This window comes from Neospora caninum, chromosome II (assembly GCF_000208865.1).
Source record: "Neospora caninum Liverpool complete genome, chromosome II".
NCBI lineage: Eukaryota > Apicomplexa > Conoidasida > Eucoccidiorida > Sarcocystidae > Neospora > Neospora caninum.
In genome coordinates, this window is record NC_018387.1 from 1,882,292 (window position 1) to 1,903,025 (window position 20,734).

A 20,734-nucleotide genomic window follows, 5' to 3' on the forward strand; every position below is an offset into this window, starting at 1 on the left:
GAGTAGCGAGGAGGAGTCTGCAGTTCCGTGTCCACCGTTTCGCGAAGGATCGCGGTTTCCGCTGCGTTCACACACCACATTCTTTTCCGCAGAGTCCGGGGCTGCTCGGGCCTCTTTTTTTTCTCTCCATTTTTCGCCCCATTCGCCACTGTGTTCATCTCAAGGCTTCCACCTGGGGAATGACTGCTTGTAGGCTTTTCCCGCGGGCCGGAAAGCGTCTCTCTGTCGTCCGCATCGTCCGCGTCTTCCGCGTCTCACCTTTCCCCGTGAAATAAACTGCATACAAATGCTGTACACAAGGGTTTTTTTCCGTGCAGTGGTTCGGACCGACTTCGGTGAAAGAGTCGCCGTAGTCGGCTCGTCGCCGTCTTTGGGGAACTGGCAGGTGAGAACACGCCGCTGTCTCTCTCTCTCTCTCTCTCTCTCTTTCTCTCTCTTTCTCTCTGTCTGTCTCTCTGTCTGTCTCTCTGCGCGCGCTCGGGGATCAGCCGCTGAGTCCGGGCAAAAGATCCAGTGGCGTCGGACTCTTTGCGCGCGCAAAATCTCGTCTCTTCGCCCTCGCCGCTTGAAAGATCCAACTTTTTTAGCTCCGAGGTTTGTGAGGGAGGCAGAGGACGAGGGAGAAAAGAGTAACGGCAGCAGGGCGGGAACCAGTCCACCACCAAACTACACGACATTGCTTCTTTTCGAGACACTTTGAAAGAGAACGCACACGAATTCTCAAAGGTCGTCTCGAGCGCCGCATGGTGTAGCTTGCTGCCTGCCATCTTGTTGGGCGAAAGCTTGCTTTCTGGAAATCCCAAAGCAATCCCAGTCGCGCGGTGGCTATGACGTGCCTGTTGTTTGTTCCGCTGTCTGAGAGCGCCTTCGTGTTACCCTTTCCTCATTTGGAAGAACGAACGAAAAGAACTTGACCGTTCATGGCTCCGGTTCTACCGTTTTGGTGTGGTAGCGGGGTTGGTACTCAAGTAGGGCGTATGTACACAACCTACTTGAGTGCCATCGGAAGCGTAGCTACGTCCGCAGAGCATCCCGTTTTGTTTTCCCCTCCCCGATTCGTGTTTCCCGTCATTTTAACTGTCGCGTGTATATAGACCCTTTTGTGAATCGTCAGTTCTATGTCTCCGTTGTATCCGAGAGATGCGTCCTGAGCTTCTGGAAATCGCGGCGGCAGTCCCCGACCATCCGGTTGGACTGCGCACGTACAGACTACCCCCGCGCTCCTTTCCGGGTGCATTCCATGGAAGGATAGTTGACGTTTCGCGTCTTTCGCAGCCAAGCTGCCAAGGCGCGGGAGGGAACCAAGGCGAAGGAGGAAAACCTGAGGACGCTCGTGTTGGTGACCCGCGTATATTTGTGTGTGTACATACGTGAAAAGGCACAGCCCTTTTGTTCAGTTCTGCACATCCGTCGCAATGCTGGGCGTATTTGGCTCCGCATGCCAGTATACTTGGAGCTGGTGGACGGTTCCATGTTCCTTCGGCTCGCTCTGGCAGGTGCGGTGGAGAAACGTGGACGCGTCAGAAGGAAAGTGTCTCTTTCTTGTTTTCCTTTCTCTCCAGGCCAACCGCGGTCACGAACTGACCACGAACGAGGATGTTTTCCCCTCCTGGTTCTCGAAGGAGCCGGTCTACTTGCCGTTGAAAAAGCCCGTGTCTTACAAATATGCGATTCTCGACGAACGAGGGGACATTGTAAGGTAGGTAGCGGCACACGGTGCTCACACAAAGGCGACGCGATCCGGTGTGTCGTGGCTACTCCCCGAGGGTATCTGCATGCACGTGCATGCGAGCACATGCACGTGGATGGCCCGCGTCTCTCTCGAGGCCTACAATCGCGGTGACTGGCCGCATACAGCTGTGCGCGTACACAAAAAACTTGTGCTCGGAACAACTGCCTGTATCACTTCATATTCTATCTGTAGAGAGGAGACTGCTGTCTCTCGATGCATTGCTTCCTTTTCTGCCTTTTCTGGTGCATCTATCTCATCTCAAAAACTCTCGCTCACGCCTGCCAGTCCATTCGTCCGTGACTCTCCATCGGCGGTGAGGCCTCTCTACTGGTCCCCTCCGACACGCCACACGTGAAATCGCAGGCGGTAAAGGCACAACTGCAGCCATACGTCATGCGCGCATGCGAAGGGGTATACCTGGTGATTTATAAAAGACTCTAAATGAGCGTAAAAGGCCTGCGTGGTGACTGGGCACGGTTGCAGCCGGTGATCGCAGTTCGCACGTGTCTGTCACGGCCCCCTGGCTGTCTCGTGCCGCATGCACGTGCATGCACATGCATTCGTTTTCCGGGATTGCTTGCCAGGTGGGAAGAATGCGAGGGGAACCGCGAGTTGGTGCCGACAGGCGTGGAGATGACGGTGGAGGACGACGACGGTCTCTTCCGGGAGCAGATGACGAATCGAGGAGACCACGGAGTCGAAGGCGACGATGACGTGCGTTTTTTCCCTGCGTGCGGGCACAAGATGCTTTTGAATGATATCTAAACGCTAGAGTGACGTTTGTAGTTCTTGGCAGTACGAAGGAGTCACTGCAGCAGAAAACCCAAATTGATTAGATGAATTCACATTTCGAGCACACCGGCAAAAGACCAGGTGTGGGCGGAATTGGCTCTGGTCGTAGGACGACTCAGACGAAACGGTCTGTTTCCTCGCAACTCTTTCCGGTTTCTGTCTCCGCGCGGCGTTCAGGTGTCTGTGGCGGCTCTGGACAAGGAGGAGGTTGACGCGCGAAACCGCGTGCTGGCGATTCAAGAGGAAGAGCCGGAGTTCGACGAGAACGACTCGCTGATTGTGTGCGCTTTGGATTTGCCGCTGCGCGTCGTGCGCGTCGCTCAGGCGCCGTGCGAGGCGGACCCGCGTCCCGGCGACTCGGCCAAAGACGCAGCCGCGCTCGTGCCTGAGAAACGGCCAGGCGCCTCCGGGGAGTATGGGTCGGTTCCGTCTTTTGCGGGAGTCGCGGGAGCCGAGCGCGAGAAGGGGAAGACGCGCGCGGCGGCGAGCTGTGGGGAGTCGGAGCAGTCGACAGGCAGCCCGCGGAAGGGTGGACCGCCGGTGTCCCCGGAGACAGAGCGCGGTTTCGGCGGCGGACCCGTTCGAAGTCGACGGGGAACTTTCGAGGTCCGTGCCAGCAAGAGCGCGCTTCTGCCCTCCCTTTACCACTTGCGGAAGAAGACGCGTCTGCCTGTGCGCTTCATTGGGTGGCCTGGCATCCACGTGGAAGACGAGCGGGAGCAAGAAGAGCTCGTCGAGTTCCTGCGGGCTTACGATTGCACCCCAATCTTCCCCGACAAGGAGGAATTCGACCGCTACCTGACCTTTTGCCACGGCTTCCTCTGGCCACTCTTCCACAACGTCGTCATCCTCGATTCGAAAACGCAAGTGCCGTTCGACTCCGATCTCTGGGCGCGCTACCAGGCCGTCAACAAGCTCTGGGCAGACACCGTGTTGCGCCACGCCCACGAAACGGACATGATTTGGGTCCACGACTATCACCTCCTCCTCGCGCCGATGCACATCACCCGCAAGGTCCGGAGGGCCAACGTCGGATTCTTCCTCCACATCCCCTTCCCCTCGTCGGAAATCTTCAGGTGTCTCCCTTGCCGCGAAGACGTGAGTCGGTCTTTGTGACAGGAAGCGCGGGAGGGAGAGCGGAAAACACGCGAACGCCGCAACACATGCAACGGGGGATCGTCCGCCTCCCCCTCGCACATCAAAGTCCGCTGTACACATACACCCGTGTGGCCCATGTGGAACCAAGGTTTACCGGCCGGAGGCTGTGCAGATGGGCTGCACTCTTCGATCCAGTCGTTAGGGAGAAACACCTTAAAAGGCTCTCTGCGTTTTCTTCCTGAATCCATCGACGCGGACGCCCTGTCCGCCTTGTGTACGACACGTAGGCACGCCCCAGGGTATATACATGTATTATATAGAGTATTTGCAGGTGTTTGTGTTCTTGGTGTTTTGGTGCGTCGACGCGTGCATATACGCATGTGTGTCCTTTTCCACCGAGAGTGGTTGCGGGTGCCCGTCGACGCAGCTGCGCCTTCATGCGTCTCGCTTTTCTTGCAGATTTTGCGGGGGATGTTGTGCGCGGACTTGATTGGCTTCCACCTGTTTGAGTACGCTCGCCACTTCTTGGTTGCATGCAAGCGGTTGCTCGGTCTCGAGCACCATTTCTGCCGAGGCGGCATCCTCAGCATCGAGTACGGAGGCCGGAATGTCTCCGTCCGCATCGGCCATGTCCACATTCAGTACGCCGACATTCGCGAGAAGATCGAGGCGAGCCCGCGGGTCTTGCAGATGTCTCGAGAAATCCGGTGCGCGAAAGAACCAAAACGAACACCCACCCCAGAGGAGTGTAGAGTGTAGCGCAGGACGTCTTTTTCCCCCGGACTCTGAGTGTGTCCATTCGCGCAGCAAATGCGCGGCTTTTTCTCTCCACATGCAAGAGGCGACACAACCTTTCCTGCTCGCTGAGCATATCGTGAGGACAAGTAGTGGCGCGTGACTCTGCGCGTGTGTGTTCAGACAAAGATACGTCGGAAAATTCATCTTCGTCTCCGTCGACCGCTGCGAAAAGCTCGCAGGTCTTCTCCTCAAAGTTCGCGCATTCCAAACGTTCCTCATGACCTACTCGTACGCGAGGGTAAGTTCGCCGCGGGAAACGGGGGCGGACACTGTGCGTTCCGCCGTCAGCTTTTCTTCGCATCACGAGCGTAGCGCGCCGGACTCTCCTCGCGTTTGCGCAGTGATGCTTTTCGACATATGCCCGAGTTTCGCGAAGGTGGCCCCCGAGCCCGCGCGCGCGACTGTGGCCCAGACCCCTGTCTTGAGCCTCGGCGCGTTCTTTGCATTTTCTGCTGTGCACTCGTCGTTCCTTCAGGGAAACGTCGTGCTCATTCAGTACGCCTATCCGACGATCAAATACGCAGAAGACACCGAAACGATGGCAATGGAACTCCAAGAGCTCGTGGAAAAGGTTAACGCGCAGTTCGCCCTCCCCGATCGCCCCGGTAAGGCGGAAAGACGATTCGCAAACGGGGGTTTCTGCGAGGGCCTTCGCCGGTAGCTTCGTGGCCTTGTCCTTCTCCACCGAAGCTCGTCCTCCAGACACTCGACACTCAAAAAACTCGCTCAGGAAAGCTAACGTGTTTATCCGAATGAATGGTCCGTTCTGGTTGTGAACTAGGAACACCGCACAGAGATGCAATGACCGCGCAAATGCCGTCTTGACTCAGTACCGACGCCCCCAGCCGTGTCACTGAAGAGCGAAATCCCGTTCCTCCGTCTGCGTGTCTCCCGGCCGACGCGTCGCTTCTCGTCTGCTTCGCGTTCACGCTTTTGCTACGCTGGATCTCTCCTCTGTATCTCTGCATCTCTGGTTTTTTGGATTTTTCGCCTTTTCCAGTCTCTCGGCTCGTGTGCTCTGCGTCTCACCCGAGATGTCGCCAGACCTTCCGACAAGTTCGCTGTTCTCCTGCACTCGCTCCGTTTTTGTCGATCTTGTCTCTCTGGACTGTGTCTCTCGTCTCCTCTCTCGCCTGTCCACAGACTTCAAGCACATCGAGTTGCACATCCAGTCTGTGGGGTGGGAAGAGAAGTGGGCAGTGTTTATCGCCGGAGACTGCTTCCTGGACACGTCGATCCGCGACGGGCTGAACCTGAATCCGTTCGAGTACATCTGCTGTCACCAAGACAACGTGACCGGAGTCATTCTGTCTGAATTCACCGGCTGCAGCCGAGCCCTCGCATCTGCAATCCGGGTGAACCCGTGGAAGGTGCGGAAGAAACAAAGAGGAGCCGAAGCAGCCTAGAAAGAGAGAAGGAGAGAGAGAAAGGGGGATGGAGAGTGAGAGAAAGGGGGATGGAGAGAGAGAAGGAGAGATGGAGAGAGAGATGGAGAGAGAAGGAGAGATGGAGAGAGAGAAGAGAGATGGAGAGAGAGATGGAGAGATGGAGAGGATTCACAAGGCGCCGGCGTAAAAAGCGTTCATCCAGTTACTAGACAGGTGCTAGGCGAACAAGAATTCGATCAGTGTATTCCGTACACAGCCGACCACCAGGAAGGAGACTACCAAGTGGAACTCATGATATTCGCTTTGGCAGTCTCCATGCCTGAGCTTCTCGCAGATGGCGGGCGAGAGAGGCTCTGAGAGCTGACGAAAGGGAAGAAAGAAGAGCGGGAGCGAAGATCTGCGGAGAAGGGAGGAAAACGAGGCGTGGAAATTGGACATGCTTATCGAACATTATACATGAAGAAACGCGATCAGGGGTCTCGATTGAACGCGTCCTCGCTCGTTTTCCCCCGCATTTCTCCTTCTTTCGTGCTTTTTCTCGCTTTTTTTTCTCGCCTTTTCTTTCCCGTTTTCACGCGTGTGTCTCTCTCCCACTTTCACGCGTTTCTTCTTTTTAACGCTTCACACTCTTTTCGTGTTTCAGGTGGAAGCGGTGGCCGACGCGATGGACAGAACGATCAACATGCCCATGGAGGAGCAGCGCGACCGATTCACGCGCGACCAGGACTACTTGAGTCACAACAGCACGCAGAAGTGGGCGGACGAAAACATCTTGGACCTCCGCCGGGCTAGGAAACCGGACGATTTCGTCTACGTCTCCTGGGGGCTGGGCAACACCTTCCGCGTCCTGGGCATGGACTCGAACTTCCGGTGAGCACACGCAAGAGACCCACGCGATCGCGATGCGGTGCGTCCTCGTCGTCCCCCTCCGAGAACGGAACAGAAAAGCTGCAGAGAGAGAGAGAGAGAGAGAGAGAGAGAGCAAGTCGGCGGGAGAAAGAGGAGAACCAGAGGTCGCCGGAAGGCAAAAAGGCAGAGACAAACGAGAGTAGATACAAAGAGAGAGAAAAGGAGAGTAGAGAGAGAAAGAAGTAGGGAAAAAGAGAAAGGAGAGAATGAGGAAGAAAGAGCGGCATATTGCGTTTCATCTCCAAGCCTGGATGTCACGCCTGGGGTTGATTTTCCAGCGCGTTGTCGCTTTTTGAATCCGAGGCGTCTTTTTGTGTCCAGCAAAACGGCAGAGTCGCTCTCTCTCGTTGGCCATGCCGATTTTTTGGCTGCACGCGCGCTCTCGAAGCGCTCTTTCGGGTCCTGTCTCTTGTTCGCACAGTTTTTTGGACACGAATCAAGTGGTGAGAGGCTACCGGACTTCGCGGCATCGCGTTTTCTTCTTCGACTGCGAAGGGACACTCGCGCCGGATCGGCGACGCATCACTTTCGTGCCGGGAGGCGAAAACCTTTTCGCACAGGGTAGACCGCCCTCGCAGCAAGTCAAGGACTGTCTCCAGGCTCTTGTGGACGACCAGCGAAACACAGTCGTCATCCTCTCCGGCAGAAACCGACACCTCCTCGAGGAATGGTTCTCCTCCGTCAAAGGCATCGGACTCTGTGCGGAACACGGTGAGCTCATACATCAGTCAACCATATATGGATACATGTATATACATATATATATATATATATATATATACATATACACACATTTACACACATATACATATATATATATATATATATACATATGCGAGGCATGACGATACCGTTGTGGGGTTGAGATGGATTTCGGGGCGTGCGTAGAGGCGTTGGAAGTTTCGATGGGAGAGCTTTGGCAGTGGTGAGAGGGGAGGCGGGGGAGGTTCGGGAAAGACGGTCTTCTCGATCCGGAGAGAGTTGAGCGGGTGTAGACGGTAGGGAAAACTGAGGGTTTATTACATGGAAAGGAGGGAGCGAAGTGACGTTTGAACCCCAATACACCTTGGTACAAAGAAGTTCCCTATCCTCCGTACGCGGTGTTTCCAAAGAGACAGTGCTGGACGTCTCAGTATGCGTCAGCAGTTCGCTTGCACGGATCATGACCGCGTTATGACCCGATGCATACAGAAGCTTTCATGTCCCAATCTGTTATATTCTTTGTCGCTTCTGTGCATGAATGCACATGAATGTGTATCTGTACATACACCCTTATTTTCTGACCTGAATGTCATTCTCTGGCGTATTATGCGGTGTTCTTTTTTTAAAGGTAATACCATCTAGAAAACCGGTGGTCGGTTAGCATTTGTGTCATCCTTATTAATCTAGGTTTATTACCTGAGACGCGGGCTGCACACGTGCATATAGGCGTGTTCTGTGGCAAGCGTACTTGTGTGTCTTTTTGCAAAGGATACACAGACATACCGATCTGGATAGGCAGATGCGTGTGTTTCGGTTCGCGACGGAGAGAAAGGTTCGGGTGGAGTCCTTTTTCGCACACGACTGTCTCTGGCCACAAAAGTGTTTCCTGTTTTCAGGTTTCTACTACCGGGTTCCGGGCATCACGGGAGACCAGTGGCATTGCATGTCTCGGCAGACGGACTTCACGTGGAAACAGGTAGCGATTGAGCTGATGCTGCAGTACGTCAAGAGAACCCAGGGATCCTTCATCGAGAACAAAGTGAGCTCCTTCGAACTTTTCACGGTTCTCGACTCGAATGGACCGGAGACAGGGGCGAAGACGCCGGTGCCGAAGACGCGTCTCTTCCTGCGAAACGGTCGTGCCTCCTGTCTGAATTTGCGGACCGCCTGTGTTTTTGTCTGAACGAGGCGAAAGGAACTCCGCAAAACAGCCGGGTACTTGTGGATCGCGTGCCGCTAGAGTTCTGGATTCGGAGCCTCCACAGGATCTGGGATGCGTGCGCCCGTTTGAACGTCGCAAACCTCGGGACTCCAAAGGCTTTTGGACTTGTCCGGGGCTCTGAGGAACGACAGGGGGGTGCTTGCACGACCCCCGGGAGATGTCGGGATGCATGACCTCGAGTGTATCGGTCTCTTTAGAGAAACTGAGGGCTGTGCGGGTGGATTTCAGGGATTTTGTGGGCCTTTTTCTCGGGATTCTCGAGACGCATGCGGGGAGTCCTTTCTCTCTCTGTCTCTCTGCAGGGTAGCGCACTGGTGTTCCAGTACCGAGACGCTGATCCCGACTTCGGCAGCATGCAGGCGAAGGATTTGTCCAACTACCTCGGGTGAGAAAAAAGTGCACGTTTCGGAAAGACGCCACAGCCAGTCCCTCGCCGTTCTTTTTCTTCGTCTGTCGCGTTTTTAGTCGATCACGCCTGCCTGTTTTCTTCTCAGGGAGTTGCTGTTTGGCTACCCCGTTTCGGTGATGAGCGGGAAAGGCTACGTCGAGGTAAAGCTCCGCGGCGTCAACAAAGGACACGCGGTCGAAAAAGTCCTCCGCAAACTCAGCAACCTCCACGGTGACGTCGACTTTGTCCTCTGTGTCGGAGATGACAGGTAAACAACAGGCAGAAACACACATGCAAAACAAAACTTCCAAATGCCATATATATATATATATATATATATATATACGCATGTGTGTACAAAGGTACTTGTTTATACATATGCTTGTAGACGTTGCTGCATATGCTCGTGCGTGCATGCTTACAAATCGATCTATACATATATGGGGTTTTGGCGCGTACGGAGATTATTAGAGATTTAGGTTTTAATGGAGTCGGTTTCGGTCTTCGAGGGGATTTGCCTCTGTGAAAACGCGCGGAGGCGACAGCTCCGGCGCAGGGACAACCCAGAGCGTTTTGCGAGTCTCTCCGCGGCTGTGTTCAGGAGCGACGAAGACATGTTTGCAGTGATCAACACCATGACAGAAGACGGCTACCAACTCTGTCTGCCCGAAGGCAGTGGCGCCGGCAGCAGCGGACTGTATCGCCACACGCAGTCGAAGGACCGAATCCCGCGACGCAATTCTGTCTCTGTAAGTCTTTTAAAGACTCTTAGGCTTTGCACAGAGCAGAGGCCAGAGAACAAGATCTCTCTGTTGAGATGTGCATCTGCTAGGGATGTCCATGTATCTGTGGAGTTGGGGAAAAATCCATGTGTTTCTCGAGCGGCGGTCCGTCTTCATATACATATATATATATATATATATATATATATATATTTGTATATTACGTAGATGTATATACGTGTACACACGGGTGTGTGTGTGTATGGAACCGTACATCCGCGTATCTGCTGCTCTATGGCCCCCGGGGGCCATTTGTATAGGTCGAGAGAGAATCGGAAGAGGCACACCCATATATATATATATATATATATATATATGTGCACGTATGTCTCTTTAGGTAGATAAGTGTACATATGCATGTGTATGGAGATGTGCATGTGAAAGTTGTTTTTGCTTTGCGTTTGTAGTCGGATGAGAACCGTGCAGAAGGCGCGCCAGGAAGTTTGGAAGGAACGATGAAACGCGTCGGGTCTATGCAGCGTTCGGGTGGGCTGGGCGGCACAACCGGCCTAACCTCCGCGTCGTCCAGCACGAGTCTGTGCGGGGCTGCAAAGGTAAAGCGGCACCGCTTGCCGAGGGGGGGAAAACGGAGACAGGAGAAGCCGAGGAGAGAGGCAGAACGCAGGGAGAAAAGGAGGAAACGCGAAAAGAAGGAGTGAAGCAGAAAGGCGAAGGGGGTGAAGAGGAGAGGATAGGAGGAAAGGGTTAGACGGGAGCAGGAACGAGAGAAAGGAAGGAACGAAAGAAAGGAGGAAACGAGAGAAGACAGACGCGGAAGCTCGGGTCGGGACAAGGAAACAGAGAGGAACGGATGGCACGCAGAAGACAGAGACGATGACGCAAGAGAGAGGAGGCGAATCGAAAGAGAAGAACTGAAGAGCCAGAGGTGTATGTGTGTTGCTTGTTGCCGGGATGTGCAGAAAACAGGCCCTCACTTCTTCACGTGTACCGTTGGGAAGAAGCCGTCAAACGCCCGGTACGCCTCTCTCTCCATTGCTCGTCTCTTTTCTGCTTCTTCGCCTGCTTTCCCTCCGCCGGCCGCTCGCTGTGTCTATCTCTCTCTCATGTCCTATTTTTGTGTTCAGTGCGTATTTTCGCTTTCCTCTTGTTCTTACTCGTGCTTCTCCCCCTGTGCGACTGTTTGAGCTCTCTCTCTCTCTCTGCCTCGCGCGTTGTAGTGTCTCTCGCTTCTGGCGTTTTCCTTGTCCTTCGTCTCGCCTTGTTCGTCTTGTTCTCGCGATTCTCTGGCTCGCGTCCCGGCGTGGCCCATGTCAAGATTTCACACCCCTCACGGCGCCTGCCTTGATGTCTTATCCAGTGACGGCGAAAGAGTGGATAGGAAAAGAAGGTTCATTGCGTCGCTTTGTTGTTTTTCTTTTTCCTTAGTTCCCTTTCACCACGAACTGCCAGAAACCGTATGCTCGTGTCAATTGCCTTTGTCTGTTCCGTCCAACTTTTTCGAAGAACAGTCCCAAGCGGGAAACACCAAGTGTTTCTACGCTTGTTTGGTTTCTTAGATTCCCGATACGAAATCATTGGTATCGTCCTCCTTTCTCAGGTGTACGTTTCCTCAACAGTGTGGCTTTCCGCCCCTTTTCCCCGTGGATTTGTTTGCTTTTTGTCTGTTCTGTTGTCAGGTATTATCTCAACGACACCGACGATGTCTCCGATCTTCTCGACGCACTGCAACAGTGCACAGAGAAGGTACGCCTTTCGCCCCACAAGTCCACATGCAGGGCTAGGGCGCCCGCACGGAACCTCTGTTTTTTTCTTTCTGTTTCTGTTTTGGTCTCTCCCCGCGACGCCTTGCCTTTTCTCAATTTTGCTTCGCCCTCACCTCGCTTCATGCTTATCCCGTCACGTGCTGCGTCTCTGCTTCTTCCGCCCCTCTCTTTCCTCGCTCGCTTTTTGTCGCTCTTTCTTCGTTTGCGCTTCTTGTTTCCTCTTTCTTGTTCTCTCTCTCTCCTCTCCCTCGTTCGCTCAGTGCTCGTTGGTTTCCCTGCCTCTCTCTTTCCACTTTCTTCTCTTTTTACCTCCTTTCCTCTTTCTCGCGGCGTCTGTGGTTCTTCAGGACGGGAAAGAGCAGTGGAATTCGGCCAGGGACTCGGGCCTCGCGGCGCCGGTGGCGGCTGCAGCGGCTGCTGGGTCTCTCGCAGGGAACGCAGCGGTTCAACTTCGGAAGGGTGACAGCGTCGCCAGCTTTGCGAGTTTGTGGAAGACGCCCCTTGGGGTTGGAGGGGCGGTACGCGCCAGGGACAGAGCCCTCGCACACTTGGCAGGGGGAGCCTCGAGCGGCCTCTTTGGCCGACCCGTCAGCGCCATCGACGCACGCGCTTGTGCCGGCTCCGGAGGCGCCTCGGACGCCGCGCGACCGACGGAAGAGTGAACCGGAAGGAAGGGGAGAGACAAGCTGGGAGGCGAGAAGAGGCCGACGGAGAAGAGCGACAGCGGACGCGCGAAGGATCACATTGGGGAGCAAGGAAAGGCGGGCGCGGAGAGAGAGGATGCAGCCGAGCTTTTTGTCGAGGGAAACAAGGAACATGAGAGCAGAAGCCTGGAGGGGGGAGAGGACATATACGCGGGAGTTCGAGTAGACCGATCAGGGGCGTCTAGGGGAGGGCCGTCTTCCTCGAGGTGAGAGGAGGCACAGCGAAGGTGACGGAGGCGAGAGAAAAACAGCGCGAACGAGGAGAGACGCACGAGAGCGCGCTGATTGTATTTGTAGGCAGCCCACACACTGCCCTCGGCGGCGGAGTCAACTGAGGGTTCCGAGAGAAGTTGTGGGCGAAGCAGCGAGGGGAAAAAGTGGCCGAGAGAGCAGAACTCAGGCGGCCTGTGCGAAACGAACAGAGATGAACATGACGCGTGAAAACAGAAAGTGCTGGGCTGGTGGCGAGGGGACACAGACTGAGAGCGCCAAGGCCGTGCCTGGGGAGCGAATGCGAGGGAAGGCGAGCGTAAAAAAAGGAAAAAAACACGGACGCAGGAACGCTGTCTCTTGAGGCGCGCGTAGACACACACACACGCAACTTCGGACGTCCACAGCGGTTTTCGGCTCGTTCACGCCGTTAGGATACGCTGGACGTACACTGGAAGACAGGTGCGGGAAATGCGGGGAAGATAGGAAACAGAGAGCGCAAAGCGGAGGCCGCGAAAGGAATCCAAAAGAGGATTTTGAGGCGGGAGACGCTCCGACTGGCGAGGTACGGCGAATACGCGCGGGTCTGGGAAGAGCTGAGGACGCGGAAAGTCGGCCCGTTTCAGAAAGAGTAGGGGGAGAAGGAGAACATCGCAACACAAGGAAGGTAGGAAACTCACCGCGAGTGGAGCGACGACACAGGGAAGAACGCGTCACCAGCGTTTCCGATTCTCCGTTTTCCCGGGTCACTCTGTCTTTTTCTTTCCTGTGTTTTTGCGCCGTCGCTCCCTGTCTTCCTGCATCTGGTGTTCTCTGTTCTCGGCGTTGGAAAGCAAGGGTGGTATGAGGACGAGCGATCTCTCCTTGCACGGGTCGAAAGCTGTATCCTCCGTCTCCATTCGCTCCGGCACCAGCAGTTTTCTCACGTGAAGAAAGGTTACGCGTGAACGCAGCCTTCCCCAAGGCAGAGCCTTTCCCCAAAATCTGCAAGGAGAGGCAAGACGCTTGTCCGTCGTGAGAGACGGCATCGTGGTGGGTTGTTCCCCTTTCTGCGGAACCGATAGTGTACAGCTCGAATCTGTATTTTTACGAGGAACCCCTTGGGACCATGAGAATGAAGATCCTGCACGCGTGAGTTGAAGATGGAAAACAGCGGCATTTTGCGGTCGTTCACGAAGCCGATCGCAGGCTGTAGCGGTGGTTTTCGGAGGCAGAACATGAACAAGAACTGCGCATTCGGTTTTGTTGTGCCCATCTCGACATGGGGTGTATCCACAAAAACGCATGGCTGCCGACGAGACGAGCCTGTCAGTCTCCGCCCTTCCGCTGACTTTGCGTGCGCCCACCAATCTGTGCGCTGCACACCTGCGGAGAAACGAAGTGGTTCGGACCGGAGTGTACGTTTCTGTGAGTGTTAAGGCAGTCAAGTGCATTTCGTCTTTGTTTCGAAACGCTCCTGCCGCCTCCAAAGAATAATATCTTGAACCAAAGCGGTCGTCTCGACCAGAGACGATACGAACGCAGAGCGCCGGGGCCGGACCACGCGCCTGCAACCGGAGCGCCTCTTGAGCGCACGTCTCCAATCACGCAGGTTTCTGTATCGATAGGCACGTGCAGTTGTTTTCCTCGTGGAGAACACGGCGGATGCGTGCACGAGCCTCTTTGGTTTTCCATTCGAGTTGAGGCCCAGGGCCGTTCGGGGGTACGTGGAGCGAGGCACGTTGTTTGCCGCACCCGGAGATGATCACAGGCGCATTAATGTGTCTTTTGCGCAAACTGCCAAACTGAAGGAGCTAAAGAGGAATGAACATTCAGCAGACGCTTTCCAGAGACTTGATACAGAATGCTTTTCACAGCGGGGAAGCGTCTCTGTTAGGAGGCTGCTATAGAAACTGTTTTTCACCGGTGCGGCTTCATCCCCCCCCCCCTCTTTTCTGCATCGCAGAGTGAATCAGCGCGAAGGGGATGAACAGACGTTGCCGCGGTGCCCACTTTACGGGGTTGGAAGGGATCTGGTGTGTATGGCACCGGCTCCCCAGTGTTGTGTGCATGGCCGTGAACGACTCCACAGGCGGGGCCTAGGGTCTACACAGTTTTTCGTCAGTCCCTGACGGGCTACGAGGACTCGACGCGGTGGTCTCGATAACGAAGAATGCTGTCGTGCAGAGCAACAGCTCTGTGAACGTTATCTGTACCGGCACAGGGGCGCGCCCGGATCTTTTTTCTTGCGGTGACAGCTATGAAAAAGCCGTGTTCATGGCGCAGACCCCGTTGACTCTCGCATCTGGGACTTCTCCGTGGGCTCAACTGAAAAACACAGGAGACACCCTAGTACGTTCCACCACGCTAGCCGGTTTCGTGCGCGTAGTCCCCCTTGTTTTTGCCCAAAAGTTGTGTGTGTCTCCTAAAGAACTGCACTGCATCGAGTAACAAGTGACCGTAACTCGCTTCCCTCTCTTTTTCAATCGAGTTTCTCATGCCAATACAAGGCGACGCGGTGGGTTCATATAGCACCTCACGCAACAGAGCATCAAATACGGTCACACGCTGTCTCGCAGGGGAATCTTCAAAAGCGGCTCAAGTCTCTGTTGACTCGTAGACCTTTTTATCTGGCGAAGAACTCTCAATGTCGTCTCCGTCAAAACGAAGTGACATTCAGAGTCCTTCAGAGGCGCGCTCCGGCGCCTGCTGTGTGATTCTCTCTGCAACGCAGCGTCTCGGCTACAGCAAAATCTGGTGGGAAGAGGGATTTACATCACACGGATCTGTACAGAATTCCTTTACTTTCCACAGGGGAAACAAACCTGAACAGTGGCCGCGCGAGATCGGCGGCACACAGAAACATGACATCCGTGATCCAGGTTGGCGAGCTGGCGACACTTCGGGAGATTTTCGGCAGGTCTGTGATGTCCCGTGACTCCCACCTGCTCGTCCAGCACAGGCATTTTGTTCACATGAATCTGCGAGACAGCACACGATGGAGGAAAGTGCCTCACAAATTTCGCACGGTTCTCGGAGCCGGGCGGAAATCGCGTCAGACTGCGAGCCAGCAACGGGCCGGCGTGATGTGAGCCGTCTCTAAGGCAGCCGCCGACGGCCCTCCGCGTGGGGGAGTGGCTACAGTGACGCTTGGGGGGGTTTTATTCGATTTTAGAATACTCGCACGCGAGTTCCGACGACCTCAGCTAGCGACGCCCGCGTGCTTTACCCTCCTGCGCTTTGCGCCGTCACTAGAGTCCTTCTACCGTGCGTGGTCTCGATTATTCCAAGTTGGTAAGAGCTGATTTCAGCTTTTCCTGTCAGGGTGGCCAGCGCGGCCGGTGTCCCTCTTCAGTCTGTTTTGTCCAAACGCCTCCCCACGTGAGAGTGCGTGTGTGTGTCGATAGATCTTGTCCTTTATCCGAGATGTCTCGCCTCGCCGGAGTCATCCTGTGTCGCTTCATTGCGACGGCCAGCTTCTTTAGCAAGGCGCCTATTTTCCCGAGAGGGACCAAGAAAATGAGCTCCTCGCGAAGCGGCGTGTTTGTCCTGTTTGACGAGAAAAACCATGATGGAAGTGGCGGCGTTTGCAGTTTTTCCCAAACCAGCAACTGCATCAACGATGCATTCCGTGCAAAGTCGCCAGTTGATAGCGTGGATCTCAACCAAGACATGCTCCGGCCACAGATCTGCCCAAAATGCTGTAAGCCGATGAGACGGACGGAGGATTGTGACAGGAAGACGGGCGATGTCGGACTCCGCAGAAATGCAGAGCCAGAGAAGACAGATTTCGAGTCGATGAAAGACGCTTCCTGGCAAATTGTGGACCTCGAAGAAGCGTGCGAAGGAGAGACAAAAGAAAAACCTTTTGATTCCCAGTGCGCGCTAGACCTAACGGAGTGGGTCGTGTTTGCCTGACTTGGCTGTGAGAGAGTTCTTACACGCGGCCATGATGAAGCCTGTGGCATTCTGTGAGTCAGGAGTCAGTGCGTTCCGTTCGTATCCTCCATGAAAACCCAGTGTAACTACGGCAATGGTGGAAGTGACCTTGCACCTGTTATCCTGTGAACTACAGAGTGCCAGGCTTTTACGAACTGTTCATAACAGTGTACAGCAACTTCTTCTTTTTCGGCGTCTCGAGTCCACATCCTACGGAAAGGGCTACACGGATATTTGCAAGCAGGTGAAGGTAGAACAAAACACGTGTGATGCATGTAGACTGAGATTCCGCTTCACGCTGCAGTGATTGCCCTCGATGACAAGGCAGCTTTTAGAAGAAACCAAAGCACTGTAGAATTTCTTCCAAGTGGCGGGTCATTCAAACACCGTAGGCGTCACTGCTGGGACGCGCTTGGATCCGCGAGCGACATTTTACCATCTCTCTGCAAAAAGGTGGGCCATCCTCCAACGTGAGAGAGCCATCCTCATTTGTGAACAGCATACTTGGAATGCAGCTGGACGTGAAGCAGGACTGCAGTTCTCACTGATTGTCGCGCACGCCAATCTGGACAGGCAGAGCCGTCTTCAGTAACGCTGGAGGTAATCTCTAAAGAACATGTTTTGCTGGAAACAGAACGCGCGCGCGCGAAGAACGAACTGTTTCAGCGTTACTTTCTGTATCCGACGCTCTTTGAGACCTGTTGACTTTGACTGCCTCACTCCCACAAAATGACCGAAAAGAAAATTGAGCTCGAAGAACCTGAGACGAGGTACTTGCATAGCGTGGATGAACGCCCATGTATCGGACTGGAAAACAACTGCAGAGTACGCAGAGTGGAACCGCACCCCTCAAAAAACATGACCGAAAAGCTGCCCTCGTTGAAGGTTGGTTCGGTTCCGGGGCCCGGTTTTTTGTGGTGGTGCTGTTTGCATCAGTGTTCGTCGAAACCCGCAGTCGCCATTCCACCTCGAAAGCACACACTGCGGAAAACAGTGGGCGTTTTTAAGGCTGACTGGCGGGGCTTCTTGTTCGCCACTAAAGACTTTCGGAAGCCAGTCTGCCCGAAACCGAAGCTGGACTCCCTGTTACACATTGTAAACTGGGATTCCTAGGTTTATACAAACTACCTTTTTCTGGGGAGTGGTCATGAAAAGCACAATAGAACTTGAATCCGGTAAACAAAGCCATTCAAGGTCTAAACCAGTCGTCAGACTCTTATTCGAATTAACCACCTTCGGTTCCTCCGTGAAGAAGTTTCGCCTATCTCGTGCGGAACACCGTTTCTCCCCGACGCGTTTCGCGTAGTGGAGGACGATACCAAAGGAGTCGTGTGCGCTAGATCAGCCTTTTTACATCTTTGCGTGTCTGAGGCGCCTTTCGCATCTAACGGCATCCACGCCGGCGCGACCGTCCTCGCTCCCACGACAGCGTGGTTTGGAACGGAAAGGCACACTCCAGAGGACGCTTTCAAAAGCGCCTGTTTTATACACTTTCGAGAGGCGCAGCAGAGCTGTTTCGCAACTCCGTGGCAGCCACCCTGACAAGAGTTACCGTTTTCAGCGCGCTGAAACACTGCGCTTTCACGGAAAGATGTTTGCAAGCAAACGCCGCTCTGTGCGTCTGCTGAGAAAGAACTGTTAAGGAAGTGCACTGCACCAGAAAAAAAGCCCCTTCCGTGGTACCTCACCGACTTTCCGAATCTCCTCGCTCGCGTCCTTTCAGTTAACTGTTTCCCAAAACCACACACACCTTTCCTTATTCGTCGTCTTCAAACAAGGCTTCGTCCCGCCCACTTTCTGCGTCTTCTTCCTTTTTCTGCTGTTCCCGAAGTTTTTTCAGGACTCCCATGGCGTCGCGACTCGCCTCCGCATCGTTGCCCCTTGGTTCGTCGCTGTCGTCCTCACTGCTTTCGTCTCTTCCTCGGCCAACTCGGAGGCGTTTCAACCTCGCGCCGCCGGAAGCTCTGTTTTCCACAAACTCCGACGTGCGTCGGGCATCCTCGTCGCTCTCGTCGCCTTCGTCACCCTCGTCGTCCTCTTCGTCAGCGGGACTCCTCCGTCTGAAATCGCGTTCATCACCACTCGCCGGACCCGACCGATCTTCCCCACGTCCAACTCTGGACGGCACCCGAGAGACAAAGCCACGGGAAGGCACGGCGCTGGAGTCAAAGCGGCCGTCTTCCTCGTTTGACGCCATTTTCCGCTGCGCTTGCTCCGCCGCTTGAGTGTTCGCCGTCACACATGCGTCAATCCATGCTCCGTAAATGTCGATGGGTTCGTCGAGCCGGTTGATTCGCTTCTCATACGATGTGCCGCAAATCCGGCAGCCGAGAGACCCTATGTTTCGCCCTCGATCCCTGCAGTGCACACGCAGGGACAGACCCAAGGGGAAACGCGGTTGGGCTGCCAACCCTGTGCACAGAAAACAGACGAGAGTCCCCTGCAAACGGCCAAACATCCCGAAACACACGACCAAACATGGCAGATGTACGCGTGCGCTTGCCCACAGCGCCTTCGGTTCCAGACCGTCAGCTGTCCGGGCGACGCCAAACCCAGGATTGCCTCTAGAGCGGACTTCAACGGCTTCAGAAAGAAACGCGCTCCTGCAAAGGCATGTTTTCTCGAGGAATCTAAACGAGCGAGCGGACGGAAACACCAGTGGAATCAATCGACGTTCTCTCACATTTTTACTGCGACAGCCCGGGGGTGGCTGCAGAAGGGACAGTCAAATTCCTTGTCAAGTTTTGGCAGCTTGTTTTTCTTCGGCTGCAACACCTTCGACTTCCTCTTCCCCATGGTGAAACAGCGGCGAAAGGGAGAGGTTGCACACGCCGTGCCGAAGAAGCGATGTCCGCTCTCTTTTTTCTCCCTGGTTTCTCTCGAGTGCCGGCGTAGACGCGCAGCCTCTCTGCCCCCGAGGCCAGCTGCTCAGCCGGCGGTGCGTTCCGGGGATTTCGAGAGCGAGAAACGTCCTCGCCTAACTTCAGGTAATGCCGCAGGTGCTCGTGGAGTCCGTCCACGCCGCGATCGAGCCGCAGGGAAAAAGACCTCTGGAAACGAACGCCTCCACCCTGCGTTCGCCAGCAACTGAAGAACCAAGAACCTGCGATGTGCCGAGCGAGCTCGAAGGACTCCGCAAAAAAGAGCAGCAACAGTCCTTCCAAGACAAGAATGCGCGAAAAAAGGAGCTTGATGTGTCCAGACCGGCCGGCGGCAGCGATCACGAGTTTCCGCTTCACCAGTTCCAGCCTCGTACCCCAACTGCTTCGTCTCCGTCCGAGAAAAAGATAAAAAAGATAAGAAAACCAGACGTCAAAGCTCCAGGAACATCGTCCAAAGTGTTTTCAGTCTCTCAAAGTCTCACTGGGACTCCTTCCCGTCGGGCCGGCGCATGCGCATGCAACACCCCAACTGGTGTATGTCCTCGTCAGACCTGGTCCTTTTTTCACACCAGGTGGAAAGAAAAGGCCTTGCCGCTTTACCCAGAGCCGCAGAATCCTCTCATGGCTTTTTTTCGCCGGAAACCCCCTAGGCGATTAGGCGACTCGCGCGTATCTGCTGATGGCCCTCGCCGCGGCTGCTCGACGTCGAAAACGCGCGCGCGCGCAGAGAGTTCTTCGCTAGAGCCACGTTTGTGCAGGGACGCGAAAACAACACGGCCGGTCTTAGGCGCTTCGCCAGCGCGCTCTCCAGGTGGAGACATGTGGACCAGGTGTTTTCGGGCGACTGGAGCGCGAGCTCTGGATGCGGCAGGTGATGAGAGAGAGCGCCCTGTGCGTTTTCTCTCGCAGTTTCTCTTGGGGAGACCCGTAACAACGTTCGGATTCAGCTTCGTGCTCCAGGCCTCCCCACGAGTCAGAGAGCGGCGAAACCTTTCAAGGAAAAACAGGTGAACTTCTCTCTGCTAAACGTGCCTGGAACCGCCGCTGCTGGACGCACGTGGCCCAAAAGATGCCTGGCGACGGACGCGTCTACAGAGACACAGGTAGCTGCGGTTCCTCGAGGGACAGTCTTGATCGTTTTGTTTTTCGCGTAACTTATAGCTGGTCCGAAACAACGAAAACGTCGGAGAGAGCCAAGGTCGCGTACGCATCCTGCCGTGCATCCACAACGAACCACATTGGAGAAAGGAGGTTTGTAATCACTGCATCACCGCAGAAACTGCTTTCTCCCCATGGTAGTACATATCCGAGGAAGGAGACTCATGGATATACTGAGTGTTCTCGAAACCATGCTCACACACTAGAACTTTTTGGATCCGGTATTTTCCTTCTAGGACTCTCAGAGCTGGAGCCCTGTCGAGAGAGCGCTCACACTGACTGAAAGTCCTCCTACGGGCGACAGATGCGCCTGCAACCACCAGGGAG

The 20,734-nt window shown here is 54.8% G+C and overlaps 2 protein-coding genes across 2 annotated transcripts; one reads left to right on the plus strand and one right to left on the minus strand.

The window, feature by feature from the left end:
• Positions 1 to 286: 286 nt before the first annotated feature.
• Positions 287 to 12,197, plus strand: NCLIV_006620 (trehalose-6-phosphate synthase of likely plant origin, related; the record flags this gene model as incomplete). The annotated part of the gene is made up of 18 exons (XM_003880173.1): positions 287 to 385; positions 1,563 to 1,699; positions 2,317 to 2,446; positions 2,702 to 3,622; positions 4,082 to 4,329; positions 4,541 to 4,658; positions 4,896 to 5,025; positions 5,564 to 5,790; positions 6,452 to 6,678; positions 7,139 to 7,428; positions 8,316 to 8,458; positions 8,944 to 9,026; positions 9,136 to 9,297; positions 9,631 to 9,778; positions 10,219 to 10,365; positions 10,732 to 10,787; positions 11,449 to 11,515; positions 11,883 to 12,197. The coding sequence occupies 18 exons, from the start codon at positions 287 to 289 to the stop codon at positions 12,195 to 12,197; spliced, it is 3,648 nt and encodes a 1,215-aa protein (XP_003880222.1).
• A 5,926-nt stretch (positions 12,198 to 18,123) lies between these two features.
• On the minus strand, positions 18,124 to 19,163 carry NCLIV_006630 (conserved hypothetical protein; the record flags this gene model as incomplete). The annotated part of the gene is made up of 2 exons (XM_003880174.1): positions 18,124 to 18,724; positions 19,051 to 19,163. The coding sequence occupies 2 exons, from the start codon at positions 19,161 to 19,163 to the stop codon at positions 18,124 to 18,126; spliced, it is 714 nt and encodes a 237-aa protein (XP_003880223.1).
• Positions 19,164 to 20,734: the final 1,571 nt, after the last annotated feature.